At 53.0% G+C, this 27,469-nt stretch overlaps 1 protein-coding gene across 2 annotated transcripts; it reads right to left on the reverse strand.

Annotated features, from left to right (window-relative positions):
- CHAF1A (chromatin assembly factor 1 subunit A) lies at nt 1-27,469 on the reverse strand. 2 transcript variants are annotated; one of them, XM_022557250.3, is made up of 15 exons: nt 27,145-27,468; nt 24,383-24,433; nt 22,206-23,071; nt 16,596-16,652; nt 14,154-14,383; nt 13,963-14,023; nt 13,559-13,627; nt 10,662-10,888; nt 9,973-10,141; nt 9,734-9,814; nt 9,248-9,340; nt 8,253-8,505; nt 7,096-7,586; nt 1,812-1,908; nt 4-1,239 (listed from the first exon to the last, which is right to left on the reverse strand). In XM_022557250.3, exons 1-15 carry the CDS (start codon nt 27,194-27,196, stop codon nt 1,139-1,141), a joined length of 2,898 nt encoding a protein of 965 aa, XP_022412958.2. In that variant the 5' UTR covers nt 27,197-27,468; the 3' UTR covers nt 4-1,138. The 2 variants fall into 2 exon arrangements, with proteins under 2 accessions (XP_089761747.1, XP_022412958.2); XM_089905621.1 differs by lacking the exon at nt 1,812-1,908 and having other exon boundaries at nt 1-1,239; nt 27,145-27,469.

Consider the following 27,469-nt stretch of genomic DNA (forward strand, 5'->3'; position numbering starts at 1 on the left):
CGGGAGGATTGGGGTGCTGCCAGGAGAGGTAGGCCCGGCAGGGACCTGGCCACCACATGGCGAGCTCCCCGTCGCTGGGGTCGTGTCGCCCTGTCTCGGGTGCATCCACAGTCAACACTGAACCATTCTTCACAATGAGATGCCAGCCGACTCTTCTCTCTCGGGAACAGCGGCAACAAAGACAGCATGATGTTAAGGGCCGGCAGACAGGAGCCCGGTTCCGATGGAGTCTGTGAATTCTGCCAAAATCTCAGCTGCCCCAGGCCCTCAGAGCGTGCTCGAACGCCTCTGCAGGGCCTATCACAGCCCCGTCCGAGGGCTGCTCCAGGGCCTCGGAGGCCAGGGCTCAGCAGGCGCCGTGGCTGGCTCCACGCTGCTCAGCTTCAACACTCCTGAGGGGTGGCCTGACCCAGAGGTCGGTTCTGGAAGCCAGGATTCAGCTCCTGGAGGTTGGGAATACCTCTGCTCGCCTATCCGAGGGGCAGGAGGGATTAACCGGCGTAAACCACCTGCCGAGAAGCCCTCACCTTGAACTAGGTCAGTGGGGAGGTTGAGGATTTCACAACAAAGAGGTGGGACAGCGCTTTTGCAAACCGTAAAGCTTTATAGACATGCCACAGGTCTATGCGTGGCAGGGACGGGGCAGCGGGGTGGGGAGTGGACACCCGACGGCACAGAGCGCCGGGCTTGGGCCCAGGGCAACGGACGCACCACTCACAGAAGTGACGTGTTTGAAAAGACGACAGACATGCTAGGTCAGTCTAGACGATAGTTTATACACATCCATGTCAGGTCCGGGTGCCACGCCGCACCCAAGGGGCTTCAATCCATTTACAAGCATCTCATCACAGTGCCTGCCAGGGGTCTGGAGAGCACAACCAGGCTTTCCCCGTGCAGGTCATCACATCACAATAATGCTTTATTAAGGGACAGAATAATATGCAGCTTTGGGGGGGAAATTTTTACAAATATCAAAAAGAACTAATCAAGCATCCTATATAAAACTTTCCAACCTTCCAGGGAGGTCTGCAAAGCAGGACAAAGTGCTCTTTACACAGGAATCGGGACTTTCAAGTATCTGAGTGGCATTGAAAATACCCTAACCATTCTACGTACATACAAGGGCCAGTCGGGGCGCTCAGGAGGGGCCGAGCGAGCTGGAGGCCACGAGGCTCTCACTGGTGTTCATTCCCACAGACCCCCCAGCTCCAGGAGTTGTTCCACACGGGGCCTGGATGTCTGCAAAGCAAGAGAGGGAGGAGCTTCAGCCGCCGTGTCTGCTGTGGGGCCGGGCAGGCTGCCCGCTCCTCACTAGAGCTTCGGCCGCGTCCACCTCGAGCCCGTGTGCTTCCGTGGCACTTTCCAGCGGCTTTACCCTTGACCCTCCTGAGCAGGGGAAGCCCGTGGCAAAGATGAGGAAAGTGGGCAGCAAGGCCCAGTGGCTTGCTGGAGCTCATGCTGCCGAGGATGGCTGGCCTGGGGCTCACTGCCCCTGGGAAGCTTGGTTCAGAGGCTGCCCCTCACCAGTGCCGGTGCCCTACCCCGGACCCTCCCTCCCTGACATGGCTCATCACCACCAACCTTCAGGTCTCTGGTTTCCTAAATGCAGCTTTCAGACCAGGGCAGGCGGCCCAGGGCCTGGGCTGGCGCCTACTGCCCGCACCACCATCAGACCGGCCCGCCCAGCGCCTTCCAGGGCCTCCTCACTCAGTCCCCGTTAGTCACAAGAGGCAAGCGGGAGAGTGACCGTAACCGTTCTCCCCTTTCCTGCCAGCCTGAAGGAAAAGAGGAGGGTTTGGGACCCTTCTCACCCCCAACATCCGAGATGTCCATGATCACACAGTCACCTTCCTCCTCCTCCTCCTCCTCTGTGTCCGCCTGGAAGCCATCCAGGTCCCCAGCTCCGACCTGAACAGACAAGGTGCACGGCCGTCAGCAGCAGCAGCAGCAGCAGACAGGGACAGTGTGAGCCCTCCCGCCATCCACTTCCCTACTCCTGACCTCCTCTGCCCATCTTGGCAACAAAATTTGAGGAGTCTGTTTGATGGGTTATGATCCAAGGAAACTTTGGGGGAGTTCTCTCAAATGAACTAATTATGTTCAGATTTCTGAAAACTACCCCAATCGTTATTTACCTGATTACAAAAATAATTTGTTTATTGTTTTTGAATTAGAACTCTGGGTTTCCGGTTTGGTTTGAAAGAGAGATGGATAAAGCACACACTTTCTCTGAATTGTGATTTGGACTAAGTGGCTGAGAAATTAGTTGGTCAGTGTTTTCTTCTCTGCCCAACAGCTTCACCCCGTCTGCCTGATGCTTGGTACCTCTCCCTCTGATTGAGGCTCCGACCAGTTCTGCCCGTGAGGACACCATCTGCACCCTGTGGACAGGGGTTGGGAGGGGTGGGAAGGCTCTACGGAGGGTGGGATTTACAGTGAGATTCCCAGGCTGTTTTCACTGGCTTCCACCAGAGGGGACAGAGAGACAGACTGTGGAAAGTAACAGGACCGACTTTATACATCACCCATCCACACGCGGCTCACACTCTGTACATGAACAAAGAGCCAGCAGAGGCGGTGGAGTTGGGGCTACTTCCGCGGGGAGGCTATTTCTCAAAACACTCCTGGAGTTCCTCTGCTACAGAAGTCTCCGTTTGCCTGGAAAAGGGACGACAGCACACCGGGGCTGTCTGCCTTGCCCACGGTCCCCCAGTCTGGCCGGCAGAGGGGGCTCAAGCTCGCAGCCCCCTCAATGCTAGTGTAGAAGCTCCACGCTGGGCTCCTCGGGCTGGGAGCCACCGAGGCAGGAATGGCCCCAGGCAGGCAGGGGCACCACTGGGGATGCTGTGGGCAGTTTCCAGCTACCTGTTTCAAGAGAGCTGACTGGCCAAGACGAACAGACAGCGCAGCTCTCCCCCGCGCTGCCCTGGAGGCACTGGTTTGGGTCGGGTGAGCGATGGGACAGATGTGTCTCTTGGAGCTCTCCCCAGCCCCTGGGCCCTCCAGACAGGAAGCCAAGGGCAGACAAATGAGGAATTCTCGGAGGAACCACCGCCCACTGCCCTGCAGGCACGCGACAGGTTTCAAGCCTCTGAAGTGAGGGTTCAGGACGGCGCCCCGAGTACTGCTGCGCTGAGGGCCATGGGACAGCTCGCCACGCTGCTGTCACTACTGCAGGGGAGGGTGTAGCGCCGGAAAGTGAGCCTCCGGAGTAGGAAGACACTGAACCACAAAGCATGGAGACTGGAAAGGGCAAATGCAGCCCCTGCCCATGTAAAAATAAGACCAAGGCCGAAGGGTTGAGCTGCCGTGGGGCCACACACACACTTGGTGGCAGAACTGGCACCTGACCTCAGCCTGCTCGATTCACTAGATCATGGTACCTTGTAAACCCATAAGGCAGCATGGCTACTTTGAACTCTAAATGAAAAGAGTTTAGAATTCCCACAAATTGAAAAAGCCCAACCCAAGCTAAACTATTCATATGCATTTATAGTTTAGCAACAATTACCCCCAAGCGTGTGGAAGGATCAGTTAGTGACTTTACCAAAACACAAAGGGAAGCATTCCGCATGCTCCCAGGCCTCCTCCAATCCCGACCTCAGAAACTTCCACCCGTGGCTCCCACTTTATGCTGGCGCCGTGCAGCACAGGCCCTGCTCAACGCACACCCAGAGCTATCCTCCCACCCGCCCTTCCAAATCAACCAGCATTTTGTCGGTCAAGGTCTCATTGAACCAGCCTCTCTTGCAGCTGGGGTGGCTATGCCAGAGCATTCCAGCCAGAAAGATAAGGTGGAAGTCTGCCTCCCCTCCAGCCAAACGGGAATCCTCCCCAGGGTGGGCTTGGCCATCCTCGTCTTGCTGGCTAGAGATGCAGCAGCCGTTCTGCCACCATGAAGACAAGGCCACAAACTAAAGCAGGAGGGAGTGCGACAGGAGGTGCTTGGCCCTGGACGACAACGTTCACAAGCTTGGGACTTCTTGTTGCTGGAGACAAACTCCCATGAGTTTAAGGTGATGCAGGGGGCTTTATCCCTGAGGCCTGCACAGTCCCAGGGGACCAAGTGCTGTCACAAGCAGGGTGTCCCACCTTGAGCACTCAGAGGAGCAGCTGGGATGACTCCCCACCACCCTGAAGAGCCGGTGCTCTGAGCTTCCCTTCCTGAGATGCACCCATTGTGCTGGCCCACGCTGTGGTCCTGGGGCCTTCCCACGGGATTCCCTGAGAAGGGGCTTTTAAACTGCAGACTTTAGCACCTACCCCACACCCACTGAATCAGAACCGCTGGGGCCAGCACACCCAGAACCACCGGCTGTGTAGCCTTCCGTGTGTCCCCGCCACACCGCAGAGCCTCTTCAAGGCCTGTGAACGGGGAGAAGCCGCACTGACTGCTGTTCACGTGTGTCTCGTGGGATGAAAGGCGTCACTGACTCTCATGAATCAACCCCTCTCACCTGAGGAGGGGCACCCAGTTTATGTGGGAGCATCTTCTCGTTCCTGGTAGCTCAGTAAACAACGAAGCACCAATGAAACGTAAGAATCCACGTCAAGTGCCTGGCGTGAGGAGTGATAAGGGCTAAACAGTCGTTTTCCACGTAAACACACACAGGCAATGAACACGCGTGGGGACTGCCACACCAGGAGAGGAAGAGCAGAGAGGGGCTCAGGAAGATAGCTGTGTCTCTTGCGAGAATCTAAGGGAGGGCTGATGGGGGCAGGAGCCCACGAACACTGCTTGGATAAGGACACTAAGGAGGCCTTCCAGACCCAGCCGCTTTCAAACGGGCTCTCTGGCCAGTTTCAGCCAGAGCAGCCACACTCGCGGTCCTGCTAAGGTTGTCTGGCTAATGACATCGACCGTGAAAAGGCTCTGCGGCTTGAACACAGCTTGAACACATAACGGATTGTTTTGGGTCAAGGCCCAGGGAGGGAAGTGTTTGTGGGGCTGGGGCCCCCAACTCCTCACCAGGTGGGCTCCCCCAGTACCAAGCCGTGTCCACAGGCCTCACAGGGACAGGGGCTGGGGAGTGGCAGGAACAGCCGGCATGACCACACCAGACAGTTCTGACGGTCCCTCTTGCTGTGACAGTTTAGGAAGCAGGTTTACGTCGCACCCGAGACCTCATTGGTCTGTGGGCTGCAGGGAGAAGGCTAAACATCACTCCAGGAGCCGTTGCCCCCCGGCCCTGCCCCCGGCCTCCTCACCCCGATGGCCACACACTAACAGCACAGGAGCAGGGGCGGGGTGGGGGCAGGGGTGGGGCGCACACCGGCTCCCCTCTGTCTCCGTCACCACCCAGCCTTCAGCAGCAGCTCCTGGAGTGGCAGCGCCCCCGAGGAGAGCCCGGGATGTGAGCGGAAGACCCAGCTCCTCCTCGTAAAATCAAGTCTCCCCACATCTCTAGGTCTGTGAGACGCCTGCTTCAAGCGAGGACCCGGTGGGCTTCCCTGGTGGTGCAGTGCTTAAGAATCTGCCTGCCAATGCAGGGGACATGGGTTCGAGCCCTGGTCCGGGAAGATCCCACATGCCGCGGAGCAACTAAGCCCGTGCGCCACAACTACTAAGCCTGCACTCTAGAGCCCGCGAACCACAACTACTGAGCCTGCGTGCCACAACTACTGCAGCGTGCATGCCCGTGCTCTGTAACAAGAGAAGCCACCGCAATGAGAAGCCCTCGTGCCGCAACAAAGAGCAGCCCCCCGCTCACCACGACTAGAGAAAGCCCATGTGCAGCAACAAAGACCCAAAACACAGCCAAAAATAAATAAGATTTTTTAAAAATTAGAGGCTTCCCTGATGGCGCAGTGGTTAGGAATCCACCTGCCAATGCAGGGGGCACAGGTTTGAGCCCTGGTCCAGGAAGATCCCACATGCTGCGGAGCAACTAAGCCCGTGAGCCACAACTACTGAGCTTGTGCTCTAGAGCCCGTGTGCCACAACTACTGAGGCCGCGTGCCTAGAGCCTGTGCTCCACAACAAGAGGAGCCACCACACTAAGAAGCCTGCCCACCGCAACGAAGAGTAGTCCCCGCTCGCCGCAACTAGAGAAAGCCCGCGTGCAGCCACGAAGACCCAACGCAGCCAAAAGTAAATAAAATATAAGGGATAAAATCTATCTTTAGAAAAGAAAAAAGTGAGGACCCAGTGCTCACACCACAAGGTTTCCAGTAAGAGTAGCTACAAGATGAGACTCATTCACGCCCACATTCCAGTAAGAGAAAGAACAATCAAACGTGGACCCAGGCCGAGGCTCGGGCCCCAGCCTCTGGGTGTCCAGGCAGCACTGGAGACTTCACTCTGGGGACCAGCGTCTCTCAGGAAGCCCGCCCACCACCAGGCGAGGGCAGGCCTCTCGCAACACGTGTCCCCACGGGGCCACGCGCTTCCTCTTCCACGCGCTGTCAGGCTGCAATCACGTGGCTGGCTTTCCACTCCACCGACGCCCATCTCTGTCTCCCATTAGATGGTGTTTTGCTCACCACTGTCTACAAGGCCTAGCAGGGTACCTAGTGCAGAGCAAGTGCTTAATAACTGTGTTAAATGAGTGCAAAAACTAAATAAAAGCCACGACGTGGAACGTTATTCAGCACTAAAAAGAAATGAGTTCTCAAGCCATGACAACACAGGGAAGAAGTTTAAAGGCACACGACTAAGTGAAAGAAGCCCATGGAAACACTAAACAGATGAGTGGCTGCCAGGGGTGGAGGGAGGGAGGGATGAATAGGCGGATCATGGGGGTTTTTAGGGCAGTGACGCTATTCTGTATGACACGGTAATGCTGGATACAAGTCCTCATACATCTGTCCAAACCCAAAGGATGCACAGCACCAAGAGTGAACGCTAGTAAACCACAAAGTCTGGGTGACAGTGACGTGTCCACGTAGGTTCATCAGTTGCAACTGCTACACAGCTCTGGCTGGGGACACTGACACTGGGGGAGGCTGTGCGTGGCTGGGACAGGGGGCACACGGGAAATCTCTGTACCTTCCCCTCAATTTTGGTTAGTTTTGTCACCTCAATTTTGCTGTAAATCGAAAACTGCTCTAAAAAGAAAGATTGTTAAAGATAACAAAGCCGCTGCGGGGTCTCACCTGCCCATCATGCCGGCGCTTCTTCATGAACTGGGTGATGCACATGCTGCCCACCGACTTCCTCTTGAGCGAGACAGGCGTCCCCTGGCTGGGCCCTGCGGCGGGGACGCTGCCACTGTCCTCCCTGGTGGCCGAGGGCACTGTGGTGACGTAACTCCACTGGCAGGGCACGGGCAGGTGCTCCTGGGCAAAGCTCTTTAGCACCTGTGGGTGGACGTACCAGCACATCCTGTAGTCGGGTCTCTTCTCATACACTGAGTTCTCAGAAATAATCCGCTTAAGCCTGGCCTTGGAGGGGACGGCGGTGTCCTCGCCGGTGGTGGGGGTCTGTGGGCGGGAATGGCCAGGGCTCGGGGGGCTGGCGGTGCTGAGCTCAGGGCTGCCGGCGTCCTTGCTGAGCAGTCCTCGGCGGCAGCACTCCTGGAACTCCCGGATGATCACTTTGCTGCCATTCACGTTCCCGTGCAGCAGCGGGAGCAGCTGGGCCAAGACTGGCAGGGAGAGGGGGACACGTGGATGAGACTCGGGGCGGGATGGGATAAACGTGGCACCCGGGTTCCCCAACCTGTCACCGAGGCCGAGAAACACGGTCAGCTTCGGGTGGCCTTTTTTTCCCTTCTGGCTTTATTGAGATGTAATCAACACACAGCACTGTGTAAGTTTAAGGTGAGCAGCAAAATGCTTACTGACATCACAAAATGACCAACCACGATAGGTTTAGTGCGGGTGGCTTTTTATGGGTGGACTTAAGACACATGAACTTGCTCCAGAAGAGATTCTGAGAGGCCCAAGCCCCAGGAGGCAGGACTCGTTGCGATAAACTGTCATGTTTCACTTCATGCACCTGTTTCCTTAGTAACAGTCCTCACGTTCTGCTTCTGAGTGGCGGGCCCTCCCCAGCTTTGAAGAGCTAGGGATGTGTGTGCTGGTTGGGCAAACAGGCCGACTGAAGTGGCTGCCCTGTGCTGCTCCCGTGAGTGTCACAGAAATGACACACGCGCTCAACAAGCGCTGGCTTTGGCTATTTTTTTGAAGAACTTCTGAATTACCATGCCACGTGCCTAGGAAGTCTCCTGCCTGCCCCGGGCCTGGAACTCCCTGGGCCTGGAGGAGGTGGGAGCCCGAGTCCTCCGTCCCCACCCATCCCCGGCACTCACTCTGCTGGTCCTTCTTCTCTCTCTTGGAGGCCTTGGGCATCTGCTCCTCCTCGGGGGGCGCGGTTTCCAGCAGGCAGGCCGTGAACTGCTGCAGCACCTTCAGGTCAGCTCCACTGTCCCTGTCGGCCGCCCAGACACAGCCGATCTTCACGGGCTGGAGGATGCGGAACCTCTTCCCCTTGGCCAGAAACTCGTCCCACTCCTTGGCCTTCAGTTTCTGGCGAACCTTGTGGTTCTCTGGGTCGGCACACTCCTTGCAGGTTAGAGAGGAGCAGACACTTGCTCAGGGTCCCCCTCCCCGGCACCTGTGGTCCCAGCCTCTGGGGCAGTGACGGCACGTGCAGGGGCGGGCCGGTGAGGAACGGCGCCCACCCAGCTTCCACCCCGCGACAGGTGATGAAACAGGCAGAGAGTATTTTCGGATTGAATGATAACTGGCACTTTCCCCCATTTGGTGCCTTAGGTGCGTCTGCCCCCTCTGGCCATCCCTGGGTAGTCACAGGTATTTTTTATTACCTCGCCAGTAGCCTCTTAACGCCACTGTGGGTTTTCTGATTAACATGTGATCCTGAAGCTGAAATCACCATGCCCGGCCCTCTCCCACCCCAGACTGGTGCCACTGTCTAAGGCAGATACACTGCGGGCCCAACGAGACCTGTCTGCCTCGTTGGCTGGGAACGTACGAAGAACACAGGCCCCGCAAGTCTGGCTCTGAGACAAGTCACTCCCACAGTGGCATCAGCCCTGTCAGCTTCCCCACTACCCAGACACCACTACCTGGCAGGCCTTCAGAGCCCTAGAAATGGCTCCCTCAACAGTCCCACCATCTGGCAGAACTGAGAAAGCTGGGGTGGGCGGGAGTGCTGAGCCTCTGAGGCTGTGGGGAGCGAGGTCTACGCGGAATCGGCCGTGGGGGTGGGCTGAGACCTATGTCACCACCCCCAGGTCGGCGGCCACCAAGCTCCGGACCCATCCCCTCCCCGTTCACCCCTCACCTCGGTTACTCCTTCATCCTCAGACAGGTACCCATGGGGCACGAAGAAACCATCGTCCTCATCCTCATCCTCTCCCACCTCATCGTCGTCATCCTCAAGAAGAGAAAAAAGTACGTTCATGTGTGGAAACAACACATGCTTCACGTAAAATTTCAACCTGTGAACATCTAAGAAAGAAAAAGCCTCCTACTGCTTCCAGTCTCATTGCTGTGCACACCCTGAGGATCAGCCAAAATCCCATTACCCAGCCCCCTCCCCCATTGTGCTCCAGCGGGGGTGGGGGTCAGGCAGGACACAGATAAGCACGGCCCAGACGTAAAGCACCGGGAGTGGTGGGCCCCTCGGTGAGGCAGCGAGCAGACGGGCCCGTCCACCGCCAGGCAGGTTACTGCCACCCAGTAAGGTTTTCCCAGAACAGCCGTAAACCCGGATGCTGTGTGTGAGGGAGCCCGGCCCGGAAGCCGTAAGCAGCCCGGCCGCGCTCACCCCTTCGCTGTGGGAGAGGGACTCCCCTGGCTCGTCCTCCTCCCACTCCTCGTCGCTGTCCACCTCGTAGTCAAGGAGGCTCTGAGGGGGCAAACACGCGGTGGTCACTGTCGTCCTCAGGGTGGAAGGGGAAGGCAGAGCACGAAGGCTAGAACACTCAGGGAGTTCCCAGAGCCCAGTGACAAGGGCACACTGGGAACGAAGCGCAGAGGGTCGGGAGCAGCTGCCCGCACGCTCACCCGGTCCTGGGCCCAGGGGTCCCTCGGGTGGATGACCGTCGTCTTCCTGTTCCACGTCCCCCAGTAGGCCGGCCGGTGGTTCTCGGAAAACTGCAGCAGCTTCATCCTGCCAAACCTCCTCCTTTCGGGGACGCCGTCCACTTTGCTACTCTCCAAGATCACCACGTCGCTGAGGGGAGACACCCCCGCTCAGAGGCCCTTCTGTGGCTCGCGCACCCACCACCAACGGCCTTCCCCCCAGGGCAGCAGGCGGTGACAGGCAGCCCCAAAGCAGAGGCATCACCTGCCCCGAGGCAGGCTAGCATTTACTCCAGGGGCGTGGCGCGAGGAGAGGGAGGAGCCCGACTGTCCAGCAGCTGCCCCACAGTGCGCACCAAGGCGGCGTGTGACGGGTAAGCTGGCAAGAGTGGGGAATGTTCCTGCCCTGCCGGGAGGCCGGCACACACAGCCTGCCCTCCAAAGCAGGGCTTTCTGCGAAGCCATCACACCCGGGAGACTCTGGAGGCTCAGGGGAAGCCGGAAGAGAGAGGTCTGGGGAAGCAGCCGAGTCTGGGGCCTGAGGCCCGGGAGGGAGAGGACCGGCCAAGGCCACGGGACACAGGAGCGACCAGAACGCAGGGGTCTGCCCGGGCCGCTCAGGGCTCTCTGACATCACCAATGGGCAAACGGCAGTCTCTGCCTGCACTAACCTGTTAAAAAGCTCTGTGTTCTGGTTACAAACCACGGTGGGTCCGGACCTGAGGGGCCGCCGGCTTTTCAGATCTTTCAGGAAGGAGAATTCGCCGCTCTGCTGCTGGAGGAGCTGGTCTAACTGGTCACAGAGGTCTTGGTCGAAGGCGGTCCGACAGCGAGGGGCGAGGACCATGTGCTCTTTGATTTCAAAAGGGGCAAACTTCCCACAGGAACCGGCCAGGGTCTGAAATGGAGAAGGGGCATGATGGCACCTCTACTGTGACAGACCCACACACAGCAGCGGCGAGGAGGAGCCGCCGGAAGTGAGGCCTGGTGCTTTCGAGTCGTCCAGGTTGGGAGGTCAGAGGAGACGCGTACACAGGCCACACGCTGCTTGATGGCATTTACGTGGGTTTCTGGAAAAGGCGAAACTACAGGGCCAGAGACTGTGTCGGCAGCCGCCAGGGCTGAGGTGGAAGGAAGGAGCCGTCTCGGGGGACGGAAATCCTCTACATCTTGATGACGGAGGTGGCTGCAGGGCCCTGTACATCGTCAGGACTTGCTGATCAGTACTCCTGAAAAGGACGGATCTCACTGGATTTTTTTTTTTTTTAAGGATAATTAGACCTTGATGAGCAAACAGAGACCTAGGAGAGTGACCCGCCACACTGTTACAAGATGACTCGAAACAGAGCTGAAGCCTGATGTGAACCTGAAACATGGGTGTCTGTATCCTAAGAATCCTCCTCAGTAAACCCTGGTAGGTTTTTTTTTTTTTTTTGGCTGTGCCGGGCAGTATGTGGGATCTTAGTTCCCTGACCAGGGATGGAACCTGTGTCCCCTGCAATGGGAGCACAGAGTGTTAACTACTGGACCTCCAGAAATTCCCAACCCTGGTAGGTTTGAGTTCCCTTCTTAGAGCTCCTTCAGCATCATGAATGTCTGTGTCAGCGGATCCTGAGGGTGGCAGCAAGTGAGGACAACATGGGGGTCAGGAGGAGCCTGTACGTCTCTGAGGTTGGGTATAAGAAGGCCAGCCTTTCACCCCAGCAAGAAAACAACAGCTGAGGCCAGCACCCTCGCTGTGGGTCGCATGGTAGGGTCACCCAGGAACTGTTTAAGATCCTGATGCCCAAGCCAGGCCCATCAGGTTCTCGGGGATGGGATCCAGGCTCCAGTGATTTTTTTTTTCTTTTTTGCGGTACGCGGGCCTCTCACCGTCACGGAGCTCAGGCTCCAGACACGCAGGCTCAGCGGCCATGGCTCACGGGCCTAGCCGCTCCGTGGCACGCGGGATCCTCCCGGACCGGGGCACGAACCCGTGTCGCCCGCATCGCCAGGTGGACTCTCAACCACTGCGCCACCAGGGAAGCCCCAGGCTCCAGTGATTTTTTAAAGCTCCCTGGTGAGTCCAACACACAGCCGAGGCCAAGAACCAGCAGACTGTTCTCCTCACTAACAGCTGCTGGGAACATCGGGTATCCGTACGGGGAAACATTAGGGCCACGCCCCAATCCACGGGCACAAAGAATTCCAGCTAAGCTAAGGAACTAAATAAACATAAAAAAACAAAACTTAAGCTAAAAAAAAAAAAAAAAAAAAACTGGAAAAAATTAAAACGTGTCTATAACCACAGGATACATAAGGCTTTCGAAGCAAAAGCCAATTACGATAAAAGAATAAAAATGTTCACATTAAAACGAAAAATTTCTGTACAACGAGACACCATCAACAAGTCAAGGGGGAAGGAATGGACTGAAGGAAGTATGTGCAGTGTACCCCACCAAGAATGAAAACCCAGACTATAAAGAACCAGAGATAGGGGAAAAAGCCTATCCTATAGAAACATGGGCAAGAAACAGGAACTGGCAAGTCACAGAAAAAGAAATAAAATGGCAAGCAAACATGAAAAGATGTTCAACTGCACTGAGAATCAAGGAAAAACGAAGTGAAACAAAGATACGTATTTTTCACCCATCAGGTCGGCAGTTATAAGAAAATTCGTCACACCCAGTGCTGGCAGTAAGTAGGCGGAGAGGACATATTTTGACACACTGTGGGGACGGGAGACTGTCCATCAGCATTTCCTGCTGGGAGGGCACTTGGACAATAACAAATACAACTCTGTCAACGTTGTGTCCCCAGGACATAGTGGCAAGTCCGCATCCTGAGAGGTGTGCTGGTGACATCCATGCACTGCTTGGGGGGGATCAACAGGGGAGGGGGATATCAACGATGATGCCACCCACACCACACTTTATGCAGCAACGAAAAAGAATGAAGAGAGGCCAACATGGCAAGAATCCAAGATAGGGCTAAGCGAACAAAGCGGTAACATAATAAATTCATGATTTGTTACCTACATAAATACACAAATATACGAAGGGATGCACGCGCCCAGAGAAAGATCTGGAAGGACACCCTTGTATCAGAGGGGGTGGGTCACACCTCTGGAGCATGGAGGGATGCGGGGGACGGAGGTCTGGGGTCTCCACAGGCAGAGGATGGTCTAGAAGGTGACCGGATGGCAGATGGGGAAGCAGAATCCTGTGCTGAATCCCACATGTTTTATGTTCAACCTTGTCTCCTATGTTGAGCAGAAAATCTCCGAGGGTGAGGACCGGGTCTTCCTCCCTTACACCTTCCCACACGGCTCCCAGCACAAAACTGTTGACGAAGCAACCTCTAAACGCTTGGCAGTTTTAGCAAACGTGCCACTTTTTGCCTTTTTGAGCACACAGTGAATGACAAGATATCGAACCTCCAGATCCTACCAGAGATCAAAGCTCCCTGGGCAAGCAGAGGCTCCTCTTGATGAAAGCAGAGCCAGTGGGTCAGAAGACGTCTTTTTATTTTTCAAAAGGAACAGCCTGACAAAGGCCAAAAGTAAAGCCAAAGGAAGCCAGTTGCTCACCTTGGGGGCCTGTGGAGTCTTTGGTTTCTGAAAGAACCTCGTGATTTCCGCCTTCTCGGCTTTAATGCGCTGCAATGTAAGAGAAGAGGAGGATGAGGAAGAAATGAAGAGAAACTGTTCTAAAACATGCAAAAGCCCCTAGAACTGAACCCCAAGCATTTTTAGGTTGAAAGCATTATTTTGATGTTAGCTCTCAAAACCCACAAGCGGGTACCAGGCAGTCTCAAAAGGTCAGAGCTACAGAAGGACCGGGATGTCAAGCCAGCAGGCACGTGTCAGTCCCTGGGCCCCCCACCCCGCTTCCCACTACCTCCAGGATGATATCCGATATTCAGCAGTAGTCAGGCAAAAGACCCCGCTTCTCAAACACACAGGAAGATGCAAGTTCTGGGAGAACATGCTACCTTTTCTTCTTCTCTCAACCGTTTCTCCTCTTCCTTTTTCCGCTTCTCCTCCAGCTTAGCCCTAAGAGACATCAAACTCAGTTTCACCAACCAGCACAGGCCCGGCCCACACCCGGCAATCGTCCCGAGGCCAGGCATGGGGAGGGGGAGGGGGAGGGGGAGGGGAGGGAGAAGGGGGGCGGGGCACGCACTCCAGGGCCTCCTGGCGCTCCTTGCGCCGCTCCTCCTTGCGCCGCTGCTTCTCTGCCTTCTCCTTCTCATCCTTCTCCCGCTTCTCGCGCCGCTCCTTCTCCTTCAGCTCCTTCTCCTCCTCCCTCTTCTTTCTGGCCTCCTCCTTGGCCCGCCTGGCCTCCTCCCTCAGCTTCTCCTTCTCCTCCTTCTCGGCCCGGAGCTTCAGCTGCTTGCCCAGGCGCTCCTTATCCTGCACGGGAGACGGTCCACAGCTCAGCCCCACGGATGCCACAAGGGCCGCGCCAGCGTCCGGGGGCGGCAGTGCGCAAGCGGAGGGGAGGCACAAAGGAACCAGCCCCGGGAGCAGCCTGCTGGTCAGCGTCCTTACAAAGAGGGGGCTTTTCAGTCCATTACATTTCCTTCTGTCATGAGAAAGGCGATGAGGGTTAGCCGACTGCCACAGGACCTTCTGGGCAATTCAAAGTAAGATGCGTTTAAGACACCGTCTTCAAACGTGGGATGAGGGTCAATTTTTACTTAATTAAAAAAGACTAAGTAAGCACCTCTAGGCTGCCTACGCCGGGTACCTGCTGTTGGATCTGAACTGCATTTCTGCTCAGAAAGCTGTGGTGAAATAAAGACACAAAAACACCCACAGGTTTTGCCTCCCTACCTTCAAAACAAAAACATTTTCCTTCCCGTCCCCCCAAAACTATTCCAGACAATAGGGTTTCTTTTCTTTCTCTTGAAGTGGGAGAGTGGGATGAGACAAGGAGGGGGAACCTGACGAGCAAGTCTTAAAAACAGGGGGGGAACTGAGACTTCCCTGGTGGCGCAGTGTATAAGACTCCGCGCTCCCGATGCAGGGGACCCGGATTCAATCCCTGGTCAGGGAATTAGATCCCACATGCATGCCGCAACTAAGAGTTCACATGCCACAGCTAAGGAGCCCGCCTGCTGCAACTAAGACCTGGCGCAACCAAATAAATAAACTAATTAATTAAATATTAAAACAACAAAAACAAAAAACAACAGTGGGGAACAGATGAGAACACATTAAAAAATTTAAAAAAAAATTTTTTTAATCTTTACAGCCATTTCTCAAAAGAAAAAATTCTTTTTATCTTTAAAACCATTTCTCAAAAAACCAAACGAACAAACATTTCTTGGGATCTGAAAAGGTCAGATGTTAAGAAAGGACCCAGAGTGATCTCTATGACTATGGCAGTGCCATTTCATCACCAGCAGGAGGAAACAGCTAGTTTCTTGGATATTCTTTAAAGCGGGAACATCTTTAATCACATTAGTTCCTCATTCCAAAGAATTCATATGTGGCCTGGGGCGCTGGGCTATTATATAATTTTGATTTTGTATTAAACAAGTTTCACCTCCCAGACTGAAGGGCATTACCTTCTAACATAGCGCAGGGTAATTCTCAAGGACAGGAACCACCAAAGATGGGCTTCTCACCTTTGGCAGAAGCCCGACAACTCAGCTTTTGGTATGGGCCTATGATCATGCCCTCGTCCCTAGAGAATATCCTACCCTCTGCCCTGATCAACCTTTGCTCGCTTCACAAGAGCCATGGAGGCATGCTGGTAGAGATCTGAGAAAGTCCCTGCCAGGTACCCCCCGCACGTGACCCGTGGGATACCTGAAGAAGGGGCTGGTCTGGATCGAGTAACTGAGTAAATAACGAGACCAGCCACGAGTGCCGGGTGGTGAGGAGGAGTCTCCCCCGGCTAACTATGAGGACAGGAGGCTTCTGGAATCAGGCCCTCCCCACTCCCGCCCCACAGGTGCCCATCTCTGAAACTACAATGAAGAATGAGATAAACTCTAAAATCAAACACAGCCATGAGGCAGACGGCACAGGAAGTGCCTGGTGAGTGCACAGCCAACTGTCATCAACGCCCCTTCCGTGAGCTGGTCGGGGAAGAAGGCCACGGCCTTCACTGCAATTCATCCAGTAAGGAAGAAGGCCCCTGCACTGCTGGGTGTGAAACGTGGTGACCTCCAGGTAACAGAATGGAAGACTCAGCAGGGAACCGCTAAACAGTAATCACCCATCTGATGTAGGGGCCACCATGGTACAGCGCCTGGGAAGGGATGGAACTTCAATCTACGTGCGTAGGAGGCTGGGGTGCAGGGAGAGCCACTGGGTTCTTTTTAAGGCAATTTTAAACTACAGTGGGGCTGCTCAACTATTACGACACTCAGAACTAATTATAATAAGAGCTTAGAAAAGCCTACGTGCAAAACCTTAGGATTCAACAAACCTAAAACTGATGCAACCCATAAGCACGAGGCCCAGTTATGCAAAATGAAGCAAGAATCAAAATAATGCTCAGAACAAGCAGGGGAGAGTGAAAACGGGGCCAGAGAAGGGCAAAGGGCTTTGCTTCCTATTTACTGCAAAAAGCGCACCCAGGGAACTTTCTATTTCAGGGGACATGTCTTACTCTTTGCGGTCTCATCTTGTTCTTCTCTGCAGAGCCTCTGACCAATTTCTTACTTATCTGAAAGGAAAGACATTGATCTGTAAACAAGGGTTGCTTCAATCACTTTAACACGTTTAACATACCGCACAGTCCTTGGGGAGGGCAAGGAGAAAACAATGTAAAACAACAACAGTGAAAACCTTTCCGGGTACCAGTTCCAGCAAACAGAACCAAAACTTCTTAGCTGGGTCACAAACTCCAACGCATGTGGGGATAAAAGGGGAGACTGGGAGGCAGATAACCAAAAAACGTAGGAGGCTAAGCTGGAAATAAGAAGCCACAACCAGGGGCCTTGGTGTCAGGGAGACACAGAGTGGTAGGTCTGTAGGCACCTGGAGAGGAGGCGCCCTGGCCACAGAGGACGGAGTCTTACAGGCATGCAGCCCAGCACTGCTGCTGCCCCTTCTGCTTCTCCCAGGAGAGGCTGACAGTGGAAATTTCCTGTGTGAATACAGGCACACCAACACAATGCCATTTTCCCAACAGCATTTGCTCCCTTTGTGGCTCTGTGTCACATTTAGGTAATTCTCACATTTCAAACTTTTTCATCATTATTATACTTGTTATGGTGATCTGTGGTCAGTGATCTTTGATGTTACCATTGCAAAGATAACGACTTGCTGAAGGCTCAGACAACAGCGTTATTTGCAGTGAAGTATTTTTTAATTAAGGTATGTTCTTTTTTCAGACATAATGCTACTGCACACTAAATAGACTACAGTACAGTGTAAACATAACTTTTATATGCACCGGGCAACCAACAGATCCACGCGACTCTCTTTATTGTAATACTCGCTTTACTGTGGGGGTCTGGAACCAAACCTGCATTATCTCCAAGGTCTGCTGTAATGTCTACAAATCAACACCCCGTGAGTCAAGTAAGACACGTTTACAGGCTGGATTCCCATGTTTGTACCCCCTGCCCAGCACAGCCCTGCTTCTTAGAACACAAAGTAAACGCCCAGGAAGAGAAGTCAGCTGGCCAGAGGTGGCAATCTCGTCTAGAACCCCTGTGTTCTAGAGCACAGCATGCTCTATCATCCTGCTTCAAATTGAGCATGGGCTACAAGGACTGACCAAGACGCACGGCTGGACTCCCTCACCGTGCTGGCTAAATGGTCCCAGGTAGGAATACGCACAAGGAGTCCAGGCTACTGGCCTAAGCTACCTCCAGAGCAGGGAATCCTGGCGAACAGACCATTCATTGCATGGAAGACCAATGGGGAGAGTTCAGACTGGAAAGAAATACCCACCCGGGCTCATTTTAGACTTGAGGAGGCAGCCAGAAAATGAGACGAGGTGAAAAACCGAAAGCCCACTTCTCTTGAAATTGTCTGACATGCCAACAAAACTATGTAAAAACAGTGCTTCCTCTATCTGGGAAAGCCTTGCCCTAAGACTTCCTACCGAAGAAAACTACAGATTAAGACATCCTTCTTACTCAGGACGCACTGAGTCCTTTCCGGACTAAGCCTTCCCTCAGGAGAGGGCCGCGCACCGTCATGTGAAAGCCATGTGATTGGGAGAGCGCGCAATCCCACCTCACTGCGCAGGCGCGCACAGAAACGCCAAAGCCGTCTTACCAAGGGCTTAAGAAAAAGTATCTGCCTCTCCAGCATCCACTTGGCCTGCCAAGCCTGCGGACTTGAGCCCCACAAGAAAGGATTTAACAGCAGGACTTGTAAAGGTGCTGTGTCTATATCGTTGTCCTTTGTGTTCAAAGATGGTAGCACCAAACGTGACTGCCAGACCGCTATATGAGGGTGTTTGGGGAGCAAGACGCATCTGTTCGGTCTTGCCCATACTTGTTGAATTTCAGCTGCGGAATCAGTGCCTTTCACAATTGTCCCCTTTGCTGTGAGTCCAGGAATGAGAGAGTTGACGTGACTACCAAGAGCTGGCTTAACAATATCCAACAACCAGAGCAGTTACGATTTTATTTAAAACTAGTATCTCTATTGCTGTACCAGGCACTCGGATAGACCTTACTGAACAGATATAATTTTAATCTTGACCTTTGGCCCAAGTATTTATAAAACTCTCTCAAAATATAGGCCACACATTTTACCGACCTGGAACTCAGTTACCAAAAAACAAGATCCAGGATTCCACAATGAGGTTGAAACACACACATCAACTACCCCAAAGAGTCAAGGCAGATATAACCACGTCTGTGAGGTAAAATTCCTGCACTTTATTCGGGAGAATCCTAGGGCCCACTCACTCTGATGTGATACATAAGGAGGTCTAATTTCTAGGCCCAGAGCAAGTAAGCAGCAGTAAGTGAGCGGAGGAGAGGTGGCTGTGGACAGGCCCCGCAGCAGCTAGAAACCTGACAGCAGGGGAGGGACAGCAGGCAGAGGGGAGACACAACCCTAACTGGTCCAGGCATGTGGGGACTGAGAGCAGGCAAAAACTGACACGCCCGTTCCTGTGAGCCTGCAGTTCCACTTAACAACTCAGGGAAGCTCATGACAATTATTGTTTGTCAAGGCCAAGAATTAGAGACAACAGAAATATCCATCAAGGAGAATGACTATGCAAACTGCAGTTTATCCACACCATCACGGGACCATCAGCGTATGATACAGCAGTTAAAAAGAGATCTTTCCATCCCAATGTAAAAAAATTGCTAAGACACCCTGGAATGAAAAAGAAACATATTTACACTATACGGCCCATGTAAAGAAACAAAAATGATACTGTTTATTCTTAGGGATCTCTCACACACACACCACACAGAGAAATATAAGATGAAGATAGGGGCAGCCTGGGGGACAGAAAAAAGCCAAAGGGGGCTGCAATGTTTCAGTGATCTTTTTTAAACATGGAGAATTTAATACTTGTATAATTTAAATTACCTGGGAAACAGTTCCAGCGTCTGTACAGAGGCAAGCCACAGATTCCAATAACACCACCATATCCACACAATCCTTTATGGAACAATAATCTTGAGTCATCAATAATGTAGGCTGAATTACACATCTAACTGCAAACAAACTGGAGAAATGGTTCTATCCTAGGTGGTAAAAAGCTCTGATGACAAATAGCCACGTTCCGGCTAATCAAGAGACCCTGGATTATCTCAAAAAGGTGTTCCTAAATTGTTTTTCAAAGTCGGACTCTAGATACCTGTGAGTACTTTAAAAAACAAAACAGGGACTTCCCTGGTGGCACAATGGCTAAGAATCCGCCCGTCAATGCAGAGGACACAGGTTTGATCCCTGGTCTGGGAAGATTCCACATGCCACGGAGCAACTAAGCCCGTGTGCCACAACTACTGAGCCTGCACTCCAGAGCCCACGAGCCATAACTACTGAGCCCGCGTGCTGCAACTACTGAAGCCCGCGCACCTAGAGCCTGTGCTCCGCAACAAGAGAAGCCACCGCGATGAGAAGCCCGCTCGCCACAAAGAGAGAAAGCCCGCGCGCAGCAACGAAAACCCAACGCAGCCAAAAATAAATAAATATATTAAAAAACAAAAACGAAACAAAGCTCTCTCAGGACACACACACACACACACACACACACACACACACACACAAATAGAGGACCAGCAAATGCTTAGGGGTTCCAAATGCAGAGATTTTACGATTCCAAGTCCAGAACTAACGGAGCCCAGTAAAAACCACACATGTGACATGGTAATAGGAAACAACCTGTAAGCCTTCAACAAGTGTCTGCCTACAGTCTGGAGAGGAGGAGGAGGAGACAGAGAGGGAAAACGGAAGAATAATAGTATTCCCCACAGTCACAGGGGTCAGGAAAAACTTGGGCCCACAGCAGGGAAAGGTGTGAAAGTCAGGTACCAACCATGAAACCAACCAACCAACCAGGAAATCCAGCACTCGCGGAAGGTGAGGAGCTAAACTGGAAAGCTGAGTGTGTGAGGCTCGGGGTGGGCTGTCTCCGCCAGGCTCTCAGGCACCTCCTGGTGATCATTCCATTTTGCTCTCATACCTGTGTTGTCACCCAAAGTCACGGAGCTCTACTCCCATCCTATGGGTGACGGGGGCGATTTCCTGCCACAGGCTGGGTGGCGGGGGTGGGGTGGGGGCCTGAAGCCTTCGCCACCTGCAGTATGAATTATCTGCAAAGCTGTGCGGTAACACTGTCTTCTAGAACATCTCAAAACTCCAAGCCTGTGTTCAGACCCAGATTGAGTGTCTCAGAGGCAGGATTTCCTACACGCAGCCCACTTGGTTTCATGTGCTCAGATGTTGCATGGCCACTCAAGCCAGCGGACAGGAAGTAACACTCTTCTGTGACAAGGCCTAATTGCATGGCTCCCCAGTCCTCAGGCTTGGCTATGGGCATAAAAACAAACTTAAAAAAAAATGAAGCTATTAAGGAGAATGGAAACATGTGTACATGTCCTGCTCTCCAGGTTCACTGGCTGTCATGAGTCATGTGACAAAGTAGCTCTGCAAAGCAGAAGCAGCAGTCTGGAAGGATTCTGAGCAACTGGATGGACAGAACAGAACAAGATGGCTGACGGCAAGAAACTCAAACTCGGATTTTGAGAGTCTGGGTAAAAGCTCAGATGGAAGTTTAAAAAATGAGTATGTCAGTCTGCCACATTTAGAAACTTAGAAGGAAAAAAGATGACCCCGCTCTTGATTGATATTTTGTGTACCTAAAGAGGAAGCCATTTTTCCCATTCTCCAATCTCCTCAAGGAGGTAAAAGACAAGAAATGAAACCATCTAGAAAAATAACTAGCCCCTTAGAGATCAAATTTTAGAAAGCAATCAAGGTTGGTGGTTTATGGTCAGATTAAGCAGGTACAGTTAGCAAATGAATAACCCACCCCAGGATCCAATCTTATGTGAAAGCCTGATGTGAACAAACACAAGTGCTACAAAACCAAAAAAACCCAAAGAACACTGTTCAACATGCTTTGGTATTCTTGACTGATTCTATCAGTTTTACCCACAGGACCTCAAGGACAGGTGAGAAGAGAGACATCGGCCACTGTGCCACTCGGAAGGCAGTAACAGAAACAGGCATTTCCAAAGTCACCCGTCCAGGTCCTTAAACATGGTGCCAGGACTCTCCTCGCCATTCTGGGTGAGGTTTTTAAGATGGGCAGGTCGCGCTGACAAGAGCTGACCCTAAAGAATGCCCCTGTTTTATTCTCCTGCCATCTTGGGGTCTCTCCACCAACGCTTACTGACTGCTTACTGACAGCCACGGCCCTACGAGTCTGTGTTGGAACAGGAAGCGCGCAGGGAGCTGAAGCTAAAGGGTGAGTCAAGGGTCACAGCCGCCCGCTTACACCCGTTAGTCACTAAAGTGGCTGAGATGACCAGCACCGTTAATTAGGTGTGAACAGCGCTACCAGGATGGCGCCGACACACCGGCGACTCACGGAACCATCAGCACATCGCAACGTACACACAACCAAACACCCCAATGGCTTTTGATGCCGGAAAGTCACAGGACTTGGTCTCTGGCGCCACTTGCTCGGCCACGAGCCATCTGGGGGACACAGCGCCCCTGGGTGAAGAGGGAGGGGCCGTACCCAGGAGCCTCTGGATTCCGACGGCACTGATTCGGGGGAGATACTCACTCTGCGGACGGGTGTGGAGGCGGGGAGGGGGCTAGGGCTGCTGTGCTGCTTGGCGGGTGCAGACTGCCCCTCGGGTGAGCTGGTGGGAGAGGAGGAGCTCAGGGACGAATGGCTCAGGACAGAGTCCTCTTCGGGGCTGGACTCCAGTGCCTCGCTCTCGGAGGGCACAGCCTGGCCCGGAGGTGTGGCAGGAGGAGACTTGGCTCGGGGTCTGGCAGCCAGGATATCCTGTAGGACAACCACAGGCACCTTCCCTTTGAACAGGATGCCCCTGGCCCCGCTCCAGCCGTCCTGGTCCTTCTCTGAGCACGTTCTCAGGCCACCGGTCAGCTCAGGGCAGCTTTGGGGCGAGCCCTTCTGTGAAAGTCCCCTCCTCTCTGTGCCCCCCGAGTCAGCACCCCCCACCTCCGTTTTGCACGGGAGGTCTGAAAGGGCCTCTTCGGGAAACGCCAGCTCGTCCTTCTGACTGACCATTGGCAGCCCCCTGTCATCTCCAGCTTCGTCTGTGACCCCGTTTACATTCTCCTGGGAGGGAGAGGCTGCAGAATTTAGCTTATCGTGTCCCATGGTGCCGTCCGGTGGGTCACTCGAGTCCTCCGTCAAATCGATTATGACCACAGTCTGGCCAATACTGGTTTCGACTTGACTTCTTAAAAAGTTATCTAAGGGGCCCTTCCCGTTGACAAGTTTCGGCCTAAAATCTATGTCGGAGCCCATGTGACAGCTGTCCTCCAAGTGGTCCAAAGAGGTCTCTAAACCAGGGACATGACCCTGCACAGGAGCACCCTGAGCGCCCCCCATGTCGTCCAACCCGTCGTCGGTCTTCTCCTTTGAGACAAGATTCAGGCGCTTGAACGGCAGACGAGCTGAAACCAAAAGAGAAGGAGGCCGTCTGTTGAGTGAGAGTGTGAAGAGTGACAATCAATGCTTTAATATTCCACATGCTCAATGAGTAATCGACCTTGCTGTGCTTGGGGGTGGGGGGAATTTCTAAAGTTTAAAAAGGGGTTATCTTCTCATTATGTACTTTTCCAACATCCTAATTAAAAGCAAAAGCAACAAACAAACAAACAAAAAACTGACAAGCTTTCATAGCAGGGACACTGCAAGAATTTCAAAGGAGAAGACACTTTCTGATCTGTTTGAGATTCAGCTCAAATTCCAAAGTTATTTATTATGGGTGGAAATCTCGTTTGAAGATAAGTGCATCTGGCTCTGAAAAGCGAAAGAGATAGATCCATTTGAGGAAAGACTTCGTTCTGCTCCCAGCATCCCAAGCTGTTAGCTCTTCTTGCCAATGAAACAAGTACCCTCCCACTGCATGCCAGCCTTCTGGCTGGTCCCAAAAGATACACAGCAACACCTCAAGAGAGTGAGGAAGTTACACCTCAAGAGAGTGAGGAAGTTCAGGTGAGTGACTTCCCAAGAAGTCCACATGTACTCAAATGCCCAAACATCTTATTAACTATTTTCTAATATAATAGACTCAACAAACAAGCCTGGTTTTGGTCAGTATATAAAATTATCATGCCCTTGGATTCTACAGTTTGCCCCTAATTCTTTAACCTCAGAAGACGGTTGCCCTTCTTGTGTTTCCCACCAACACCAAACCTGCTATCAGTTGACACAGGAGAAGGCAAACTGCTACAGGGGAACCAGATAACCAAGCTTTGAAAACCAGAAACCATCCTTTTTTATACAGTCCAGCCACTAACCTGGCCTAAGGGTAAATCCACCCCCCTTTTTACGCGAAAAGATTTGGGGACACTTCCTGTAAAACGCTGTTCAACCAGGGGCAGCTGTGCCTGCCATGTCTGGAGACATTAAACGTCACGACTTGGGAGATGAGGCTAGGAATGCTGCTAAACTCTCCACAGTATACAGGACAGCCCCCCATGACAAAAACATTACAAAATGTCAATAGTGCTGGAGTAGAGAAATCCAACTGTAAGGGCGGCAACCTCTGGATATGCTCCTGGCCAACAGCAGTGTAATGAAACGGGTTTCCCAGCTTCCAGTTGTAAGATGCAACTGTTTTCTCCCCTTCAGCCCCTTGGAGGCTTCTGCTGGGGACCCCAAGAGATGGCCTCTGCTCAAGGGGAATGGAAAATATAATTGAGAGGACAATGAAGGATATAAACCAGGAACAAATATTTAACCCATTCCCAGAAAGTTACCTTGTATTAACTTCTTGACTGGAAAAGCTGGTCTGTCTTTGCAATCCATGGCTGTGAATAAGTGTCAGAGGATAAGTTATTAAGTGCTGGAAATAATGAAGTAGCAAACACACATGCAGTACCTACTGTGTACAAAGTGGTTGTCCAGTGTGGCTGATTTTGCCCCTAATCCCACCTCCCCAGGAACATTTGGTGACATCTAAGGACATTTCTGGTGTCATGACTGGAGAGAGGGCGCAAACAGCATCTAGTGGGTAGGGGACAGGGATACTGCTAAATATCCTGCAACACACAGGACTGCGCCCCACGACAGAGGATTATCTGGCCCCAAAATGTTAATGAGTTGAGAAATTCTGCCCTGGACACCGTCACAGCTCGTTTTATTTTCCTTGAGCACTTATCACTCTGAGACTTCTGTGTTTATGTCTCCCCCCACCATCAGAACGCCAGCTTTATGACAGCAGGGAAACTTGTTCCACACTGTACCTGTGGCATGGGCTCAGGGCCTGGCACATAGTGGGAAACCAATGAACACAGTAACAGGGACAATGAAAAGAAGACTGAGTAAAAGTAGAGATGAGAGAAAACATTGTATCACTGATTTCACCATTCATATGAGCCCAAATCATCCTCCTCCAAACCAACCCCTCCCCACCAACATACCTGTAAAATTAGAATAGGGCTTATTTTCTTTCAAAACAGAGTTTATAAAAGGTAATACATCTTAAAGCATTTCAAGCTTGCCAAGCTGGAGCTCAAGTGCTGTCAAGAAGTGATAAGGGAGAATGTTTTCCTGCACGCACACAAAAAATCTCAAAAAAAGCATAACGATATCAAAGCTGATGCAGAAATGACTATAAATAGAACCAAATCTTTGGATAAATAACTTCAAATGGCTAGAATAAGTTTAGAAGCTGACACCCGCTAGATCTGGCTTGGAAAAGTCTAGTTCAGTTATTTTGGCCAATCTACATTTTTTTTTTTTTTAAAAGATACATACAAGTGAGTTTTTTTGTGTTTTTTTTTGCGGTACGCGGGCCTCTCACTGTTGTGGCCTCTCCCGTTGCAGAGCACAGACTCCCGACGCGCAGGCTCAGCGGCCATGGCTCACGGGCCCAGCCTTTCCGCGGCATGTGGGATCTTCCCAGACCGGAGCACGAACCCGTGTCCCCTGCCTCGGCAGGCGGACTCTCAACCACTGCGCCACCAGGGAAGCCCCAACTGAGCATTTTTTAAAAGCAGATCAGGGCCTTTTAAAAAACTCAGCTGCCCTTAGATGAAGCTGCTCTCCCCACTTCCAAGCTTGGAATATAAGAAAAGTACTCAGAGACTCACATTTCCTTTCTACCCATTTAAAGATATCATTCTCAAGTTTTCAGTTACCAAAAACATGGATTTCCCCCCATTAGCTGAAGGACACATAATCTTTAGCCACTTAAATTTATTTTTAGGACAACCACAAGGACTTATTGGCATGGCCCTGAGTCACCAGCTTTGATGCAAGTGGAACAGAGGTGACCCGGGGCCCAGAAACAACCTCAGGTCGACATAAAAAGGGATCCCATCCAGGGATTCAGATTGTTCAAAGGTACACATACAAATTAACAAATACTTCTGTATAAACTTACCACTGCTCTTTATCCTGAGATTATATCCCTCCTAATTTTAGTTGGCATTAAAACATCTTTCCCTTTTATGGTGCATGGTCAAAACAGATGGTGCTTTTAAAACTTTTAAATTAAACATGCTTAATGGGTCAAATGACAATCAGTCCCAACTTTATTTATATGAATTCTATGTCTCTTTGAGATCCCGAAGTCTGGAAACAATTAGCACAGTGGTTCTCAGCTAGGGGGCCCCTTGACAATGCCTCGGATACACTTTTGGTTGTCGCAACTGGGAAGAAGAGGTTGCTACTGAGATCTAATGGGTGGAGGTCAGGGATGCTGCTCGACCCCCTACAGCATACAGGATGGCCCCAAATGTCAGTAATGCTGAGGTTGAAAAACCCTGAACTAGACTAGTTGATGTCCCTACCAACACTTAATTCATTCAGCCAACCCATCTTTATTGGGCACCTACTATGTACCAGGCATTGTGCCAAGTGCTGGTGGTAAAATGGGAGTCAAGCAGGGGAGACAAGCCGTTTGGTCTTCCTTGGTTCACCACCCCACGTTTTGGGGGCCTGCCAGGCGCCAGAAAGCCCCCTCCCAAGACACAGGAAGCAGAAAGACAGGTCTTCACCATGCATATCCGGCAGCATCAAGAACCCGAGACCCCTACCATCCGGGCCGCTTACCTGGGCTGGCCCTGACCCGCAGACGCAGTTGTTCTGGTCCCCGAGCCCGTGTGACCCCGGACCTCAGTTTCCCCACCCGGCCACAGGGCCGCTGCACGGTTCAACTTGTCCAGGGGACACAAACGCACTCGGTAACCTGCAAACCCGTCCCTTTCGCCTCCCTGGGCCTCAGCTTCCCCTCCTGGCTACACGCACACCCGTCACCGCAAAGCGCTCTGGAAGGACAAATTGACGCAAAAGTGCCGGAAAAAAAATGGTTGCGGCTGCAACAATAACGTCAAGGAGGATGCCCTTCGGACTGCAAGGCCCTTCCTCGGGATTGTTAACGGCTCCACGGACCGAACGCCAGGCGGGGAGGAGCGGGCCCGGGGCCGGGAGGCCCGTCCGCCCCCAAACCGCCGCCTCAGTCCGCACAGGCCGCGCGCCGCGACCCCCCTTCCCCTCGGCGTGGGCCGGAACCGACCTGCGGCCGCTCCGCGGGCGCCCGGCGCCCCGCACTCCGGCTCCTCCAGCATTGCTCCGGCGGCGTCTCGAGCTCCCCTCAGGCGGCGGAGGCGCGGGCTCCGCTCAGGCGGCCGCTGCTGCTCGCCCTCCCGCCCGCGCCGCTACTGCCGCGGCCGCCGCGCTCGTATTTGGCGGGAACCGCGGCGACCCCCGCGGCCCCCGCGCGGATTGGGTGAGGCCGAGTCACGTGACGGTCCTCCTCGGGAAGAGGGGAGCTCCGGGAGCATCCTCGCGAGAGCCGAGGCTTCCATTGCTCCCATGGCTCCCCTATTGATATTCCCGCG

The sequence above is a fragment of the Delphinapterus leucas genome, unplaced genomic scaffold, assembly GCF_059928025.1.
Source record: "Delphinapterus leucas isolate spDelLeu-1000000601 "Yukka" unplaced genomic scaffold, BTC_Dleu_Yukka2 spDelLeu_asBTCV2_sq25, whole genome shotgun sequence".
Classification (NCBI taxonomy): domain Eukaryota; kingdom Metazoa; phylum Chordata; class Mammalia; order Artiodactyla; family Monodontidae; genus Delphinapterus; species Delphinapterus leucas.

Coding starts and splice junctions, on each gene's coding strand:
- CHAF1A (XM_022557250.3), bottom strand. CDS start 27,196: ATGCTGGAGGAGCCGGAGTGCGGGGCGCCGGGCGCCCGCGGAGCGGCC. Junction 14,024..14,153: donor GAGCGCCAGGAGGCCCTGGA/GTGCGTGCCCCG, acceptor GATGTCTCTTAG/GGCTAAGCTGGAGGAGAAGC. Junction 1,909..7,095: donor AGCGCCGGCATGATGGGCAG/GTGAGACCCCGC, acceptor TTGTCTGTTCAG/GTCGGAGCTGGGGACCTGGA.